This window comes from Lemur catta, chromosome 19 (assembly GCF_020740605.2).
Source record: "Lemur catta isolate mLemCat1 chromosome 19, mLemCat1.pri, whole genome shotgun sequence".
In the NCBI taxonomy this organism is placed as follows: domain Eukaryota; kingdom Metazoa; phylum Chordata; class Mammalia; order Primates; family Lemuridae; genus Lemur; species Lemur catta.
In genome coordinates, this window is record NC_059146.1 from 29,064,882 (window position 1) to 29,071,555 (window position 6,674).

The 6,674-nt window shown below is 55.0% G+C and overlaps 1 protein-coding gene across 5 annotated transcripts; it reads left to right on the plus strand.

Moving 5' to 3' along the window:
- Window positions 1-148: 148 nt before the first annotated feature.
- Window positions 149-6,186, plus strand: C19H19orf54 (chromosome 19 C19orf54 homolog). 5 transcript variants are annotated; one of them, XM_045531946.1, is made up of 7 exons: window positions 157-488; window positions 1,153-1,285; window positions 2,969-3,037; window positions 3,538-3,662; window positions 3,978-4,107; window positions 4,199-4,269; window positions 5,079-6,186. In XM_045531946.1, the coding sequence occupies exons 4-7, from the start codon at window positions 3,560-3,562 to the stop codon at window positions 5,414-5,416; spliced, it is 642 nt and encodes a 213-aa protein (XP_045387902.1). In that variant the 5' UTR covers window positions 157-488; window positions 1,153-1,285; window positions 2,969-3,037; window positions 3,538-3,559; the 3' UTR covers window positions 5,417-6,186. The 5 variants fall into 5 exon arrangements, with proteins under 5 accessions (XP_045387904.1, XP_045387900.1, XP_045387902.1 ...); XM_045531944.1 differs by having other exon boundaries at window positions 151-1,285; XM_045531947.1 differs by lacking the exons at window positions 157-488; window positions 1,153-1,285 and adding an exon at window positions 1,430-2,523.
- Window positions 6,187-6,674: the final 488 nt, after the last annotated feature.

Below are 6,674 nucleotides of genomic sequence, written 5' to 3' on the forward strand. Positions count from 1 at the left end.
ATCCCCGCGCGGAAAATCAATATCTTGACCAATCGGAGTAAGTCTCGTCCCTGGGTTCAGATCTGGCCAATGAAAACGACACTTGGCCTCCCGCCTGGGCAGAAAAGCCCGCCCCACCTCCTGACGCGGCTCGCACTGCAATCTCTTCTGGAGGCTGTCAGTGCTTTGGAGGCCACACCTCTTTCCCGCCGCCTAGCATTTTCTGTCACGTGATTGCCAAGGGGGCGGGCACGTGTTGCGAGTGCTAACACGTGACATGGGAAAGGGGCTGCGCGGGGGCCGCCATTTTGCGGGACAGGGAGGCGCGTCTCATTTCCTGACTTCTTTCTCTCTTTTCCAGCGGTTTTTGCGGCTCCCTCCGACCTCGGATCTCAGAGTCTTCTCCAACCAACAGACTTTTCCTGTTCTGTGATTCCAGGACCTTCTCCACAACTAGGCCATTTTCCCTGCCGGGTGTCAATTTTGACCTCTTGACCTCTGACTCAAAGGTCAGCTCAAAGGTTCCAAACTCGGGCCTGGGATGTGAATTCCCTACCTCTTTAGCCATGGGCCCCTAAGTCCAACCCTTTAGGTCCCTCACTCCAGGTCTTCATATCCGCAGATTGACCCATGAGTTCCCAAATCTATCGGCAGATAATGAGTTAATGCCTAATAAGTCTTACTAAATTTCCCTCCCTAAACCTCCCAACGCACCCCAACCTGCCCCAGGCTGGTACCACAAATGTGGTTCCGGATTTAAGGACCCCACCCTATTAACCCTCACATCCTACGTGACTTGAGTCAGCCCCAATCCCTGCATCCATGGTTTCAAATTTTAGGACGGGTTCTTTTAGACCCACTGCTTGGCCCCCAAATTCTGGAATTCAGCTCTAAAACCTTTAAAATCTCCATCCCTGAAACCAACCCCTTTTGAAGGATCCTTCTCTATCCCTTTCTCAACCCCTTCAATTCCTCCTGTAGACCCCAAAATGACTTCTCCATGCTCTCCTCTAAAACCACCAATCCCTCCTCCAAGAACTCCTGCACCCCAAGCCCCCATCATTCCACCTTCTCCCCTACCCCCAAGTCCTCCAGACTCACCTTTTCCACCCCCTCCCTGGAGTCTCCAGGCCCCTATTCCCCCACCACCTCCACCTCTGCCTCCACCCCCAGCCAAGGGGGCAGCTCCCCCTCACGTCTTCGGCCTGGAGAAGAGCCGGCTCCTGAAGGAGGCTTTGGAGAAGGCTGGCCCAGTCCCCAGGGGTAAAGAAGATGTGAAGAGGCTTCTGAAGCTGCACAAGGACCGGTAGGGTCTCCATGCCCCATCCCAACCACCGAGGGGCTCACCCAGTCACCTCTCCCCAGATCACTCAACCCATCTCTTGGAGTTTCGTTTTTCCTCAAGGTCAAAGAAGCTGACTGCTTCAGTCCCCTGCCTGGGCCCATGCCTCCAGCTGCCCTCACAAGTGCCTAGTCTAGTGGGAAAAGCAGACCTTCCACCCCACCAGACAGTGACAGCCAAGAGTGGTCAGGACTGTTGTGACAGAGCCCAGTGGGGTATCTGACCAGGCTGGGGGGGCTTCTTGGAGAAGAGGAACCCTGAGTGCTGTTGAGCAAGTCAGGCAAAGGATATGTGATGAGAGTAAACAGCCTGTGCGGAGACCTGGTGTGAAATGAGGACATGTTCTATTCAAGGATCTGCAAATATTTCCTTAACATGAGGAAGTGGCAAAGATGGGGCTGCAAAGGTGGGCGCGAACCAGCTCACACAGGACATGCTGGGCCATGTGAAGGCAGTGGGGCTGTCCTCAGGGCACTGGGGAGCCATGGAAGGGCTTTGCACAGGGATGGAGGCTACCTGTCCAACAGTGGGAAGTGGCAGTCATGAGATGGGAGTCCCCAGGCCCAGAGAAGAAGCTGGAGCACCCAGGGACCCAAGCAGGAGAGGAGAGGAGGGTTCTAGACCCCTGCTGGGGCCATGGGGACAAGGTTTATTGATTGCCTGGCTGAAGGGAAGAGGGAGCAGTGATGTGCCCAGACCCACGATGAAACTCCACGCTCTCCAGACACATTTATAATCTGCGCTAAATGCCCCAGCCGAGGTAAGGCAAATTTAATGCAAATAAGAGTCACCATTATTACATGCCTAGCCTATGTCAGGCACTGTTGTAAGTGTTTTTAAGTATTAATTTATTGACTCCTTTCAGCAACCCCATGAGGTAGGAATTGTTATTATCTTATTTTCTCTATGAGAAAACTGAGGCTCATGGCGATGAAGTACTTAGCCACAGTGAAAAGAAAAGGAAGAATCTTGAACTCTGCAAGCAGGGCTCTGAGCTTTTAATTGCAGTTCTGTGCTATCATCTCCTTTCGTCAGGAGTGTGCCCCAAACTGGGAACCAGGAGCTCTGGGTCATCCCCGCAGCCTTGCCCTCTGTCTAGCCTTGGAATAGGAATAAAAGCATGAGCCCTCCGGAGGCCTGGAGGATTGGAATCACCAAAACTGTCTAGGTGGCCTTCCCAGGGTGCAAGATTTATTATCAAGGTGATCTCTTAGGCTGTAAGCATGTTATTGATACCTGGTTTTACTCAAGGCTGAGTTGAGAGATCTTTACCCTGTTTAACAGCATGAGAAACAGACTTGAGAAAAGATCACAGGTAGAGTTTGGGTATAGTGGTACTCCTTTGAGAAATTTCCCCCAATAAGCTTTTCCGGCTCCCAGTTGCAAAGTCTGCACATCTGTCTTCACTCTTCAGTAACAGAGGAAGAGCAGGGAGCAGGCAGGCGGAAGGATGATTCCCACTGACCAGATGAGGAAACTGAGGCTCAGGGAGAGGAAGTCAGTGACTGAGCGAGGAGCAGCATTCTGGCCTTAGGACAGCCAGGCCTGCATTCCCTTCCCCATCCCTGCACACCCTCCTCCCAGCCAGAGCTCAAGGGGGACTCTTGGAGCTAGTTCCCTTGTGACCCGATTGTGGCTTTTCTTCAGGTTCCGAAGTGACCTACAGTGGATCCTCTTCTGTGCTGACCTGCCGTCCCTCATCCAAGAAGGCCCTCAGTATGTTCGCTGATGTGGGACCCCCACCCTGTTGGCAGCCCTTGCTCTACCTTTGCTGGGCTTCCTGAGGATGGACCTGGGAGGACGCGGGGAGTGGGTGCATCCCAGGCAGCCTGGGGAGGAGGGGAGGGAGGGAAAGGGAGAACTTTCCACATCAGGGGCCTGGGTGCAGGCGTGGTCAACAGTTGGAACTAATGAGCAAGAAAAAAGTAAACTCCAGCAAGTGAACAAATGAACCTGGCCCATCTCTCTAACTCCCCTCTGGCACCTACTTTCCGGAAGCCCGGGTGATGTCTCCCCACCCTTCCACCAGCCCTCCATCCCTGGGCTCAGGCCTTGGTAGGCCTCTCCCACAAATGGGAGTCTGGTCTCCCCACCTGGCCTGGAGTGGGGAGGAGAACTCCCTCAGGGTAGCAAGTCTGTTTCCCTACTCCAGCTTCCAGGGTCAGGGGCGGGGCCCATGACTTAAGGGTTGAGGGACTGGGCCTGTCTGTCCCCAGGTGTGGGCTGGTGGCCTTGTGGATGGCAGGCACTCTCCTGTTGCCCCCCAGCGGCATCCCCCTGGAGAGACTTGTGCAGGTGGCCGTGGAGAGAGGCTACACAGCCCAGGGAGAGATGTTCTCCGGTGAGTTGGGTGGGGAAGGGTCTCATGCCAGGTGCTTTGTTAACCCTTCAGTAGGGGGGCCAGAGAGGCCAGGTGGGGTGCTGGCAGGCAAGTGAGGGGCTCCCATTCCAGGCCCTTCTCCCTGCCCAATGGAGCAGAGTGGTTATGAGGTAGACTCGAGCCAGCCTGGGTTCCAAATCCAGCTCTGCCACCTCCTCACTGTGACCATGGACAAGCAGTTGATCCTCTTTGTAACGAGATGGTCACAGTGAGGGTTGGAGTCCTTGGCATGATGTCGGGCACAGAGCAAGCCCTCTGTGTGCTCTCACCCTGTAGTGGCTGACATGGGCAGGCTGGCCCAGGAGGTGCTGGGCTGCCAGACCAAGCTGCTCTGCGGTGGCCTGGGCGGTCCGAACAGAGACCTTGTCCTGCAGCACCTTGTCACCGGACATCCCCTGCTCATCCCGTATCCCAGGGCCCAGGAGGGAGGAGGGCAGGGTTGGCAAAGGGTGGGTCTCAGGGCCATGCCACAGTTTTGGCCTTAACACCAGCACCAGCTACGATGAGGACTTCAACCACGAGCCATGTCAGAGGAAGGGACACAAGGCCCACTGGGCAGTGAGCGCAGGTGGGTCCTTTTTCGTTTGTCCCTGTGCCCCTCACTCTGGGTCTCCCCAGCCAGGCTGTGCACTCAAGCCAGGGACCAGAGCTAAGCCATCCTGGTCCCCGTAGGGTTCTTAGCACAGAACCTGGCAGATAGCAGGTACCTCAGGTGTCTGCACAGACAGAAGCTCAGAGCACAGACTTTAGGATCAGACAGTCTGGGCTCCAGGCCCAGCCCAGCCACTTCCAGGCTCTGTGACTTTGGGCAAGTTTCCTCCATTTGTTTGGTCTGCATTTCCCCATCTGGAAATCAAGAGTGACAATAATAGTATCCACCTCACAAGGCTGCCTTGTAGGCGGAGCATGCAAAACTCTCAGAACAGTGCTCAGCATGTGACAAGTCCCCATAAGCATTATCGGCATTGTCATCATCATTCCTCCTACCTGAAGGAAGCCAGGTTTGTGCATGTCGGGAGGCCTGGATGGAGGCTTTTCTGTATGTCCTTGAGGGCTCCTCTCAGAGCCTCTGTTCCTTAGACAGCTGGAGATGACCGGGTAACAGCATGTGCTCCGTCTAATGCTGCCTCTCTGCCTCCCCTGCACTAACAGGCCAGAGGAGACAGGACTTAAAATGCCTGAAGCTCTGGAGCCAGATGCCCTGGGTCCACAGCCCAGTCCAGCCACGTGCTCACTGGCTGCTGCTGACTTCTCTGTAACTTGGGGATAAAGACAGCATTTCCCCCCGCCCCCAGAGGACTGGGATGGGTGGGGTTCAGTGGCCCCAGCACATAGTCATGGCTCATCACCTGCCACTCACCCCCTTCTGTCCCCCAGGGGTCCTGCTAGGTGTGCAGACTGTGCCGAGCCTCGGCTACACTGAGGACCCCGAGTTGCCAGGCCTGTTCCACCCAGTGCCCAGCATGCCCTGCCAGCCACCAGCCCTGCCAGAGGAAGGCTCCCTGGGAGCTGTCTACCTTCTTTCCAAGCAGGGCAAGAGTTGGCACTACCAGCTGTGGGACTACGACCAAGTCCGGGATAGCAACCTGCAGCTGACAGACTTCTCGCCCTCACGGGCCACCAATGGTCAGACATACGTGGTGCCCACTGGCGGGGTGCAGGCTGGCCTCTGTGGCCAGGCCCTGCTGCTGAGACCACGGGACTCCGACCACTAGCCTGGTCCATCACCATTTGAAGAGTGTCCCAGCTTCTCCCTCTTTGCGACAGGCCATAGGTTGGGACCTATGAGGGTCTCCAGCCCAGAAATTGTTCATCAGGGTGGTCCCCGTCCATCCTGTCTCAAGCCTGGGCATCTTCTCAACTCCCCAAGGCCATCACCTCCAGTATTGAGCACCCACTGATCCCTCTCTCCAAGGAGAGACTGACAACTCAGACCCCACGACTTGTCCACCCTCCACCCGTGTCACATCACATTCTCACTGGGGACCACCTCTTCTATGCCACGGTCACCTTACTGGACATCTGCAGGAACCTCCTGCCCGGACCCTCTGCTGCTCCCCCAGTTTGCTTCCAGGACAGGGCCTGAGCTTTCCCCACCCCAGCTCACCTCTCCTTAGCCCTGGCTGGTCTTCCAAACTATGCATGCCGGCATTGCTGGCAGTTCAGTCCCTAGAGTGCGGTGCTCCCATTCTCAGCCCTCTGCTAAAGATCACTCTCTAACTCCTCCACCTTGGCTCAGGTATCACTTCCTCAGGGACCCTCAGCCTGTCCAGGCACCCTTCCCCAACCTTGTGTCTTCTCAGATCTTTAAAGCCCATCTGAGAGCAGTTGTGTGTGCTCCTTCTACCTGTGTTAACTCATCTAGATCCTTAAGGGAGGAACTAGATTCCCTACATTTGGCAGATGGCAAGACCGAGGCAAAGGGAAGTGGAGTCACTGGCCTGAGGTCATGTAGCTGGCAAGTGACAGAGTCAGGATTTTTTTTTTTTTTTTTTTTTGACAGAGTCTCGCTCTGTTGCCCTGGGTAGCGTGCTGGGGTATCAGCCTAGCTCACAGCAACCTCAGGCTCCTGGCCTCAAGTGAATCTCCTGCCTCAGCCTCCTGAGTGACTGGCACTATAGGCACGTGCCACCATGCCTGGCTAACTACTTCTATTTTTAGTTGCTCAGCTAATTTTTTTTCTATATATATATTTTTTCTTTTAGTAGAGACCAGGTCTCATATTCCTGAGCTCAAGCAATCTTCCACCTCGGCCTCCCAGAGTGCTAGGATTACAGGTGTGAGCCACCATGCCCGGCCGAGTCAGGATTTAAACCAGGGAGTTAGTGTCTAACCATCAGCCAGGCTGTTTCCTGGCTCTCTGAAGGTTGTTACGGTGCTGATGTGTGTGATTATTAGTATAATGAGTACCTGTCACCTCACCTCCACTCTGAAATAGGAGAATAGGTCTGTCTTGATCACTGCTGTGTCCCC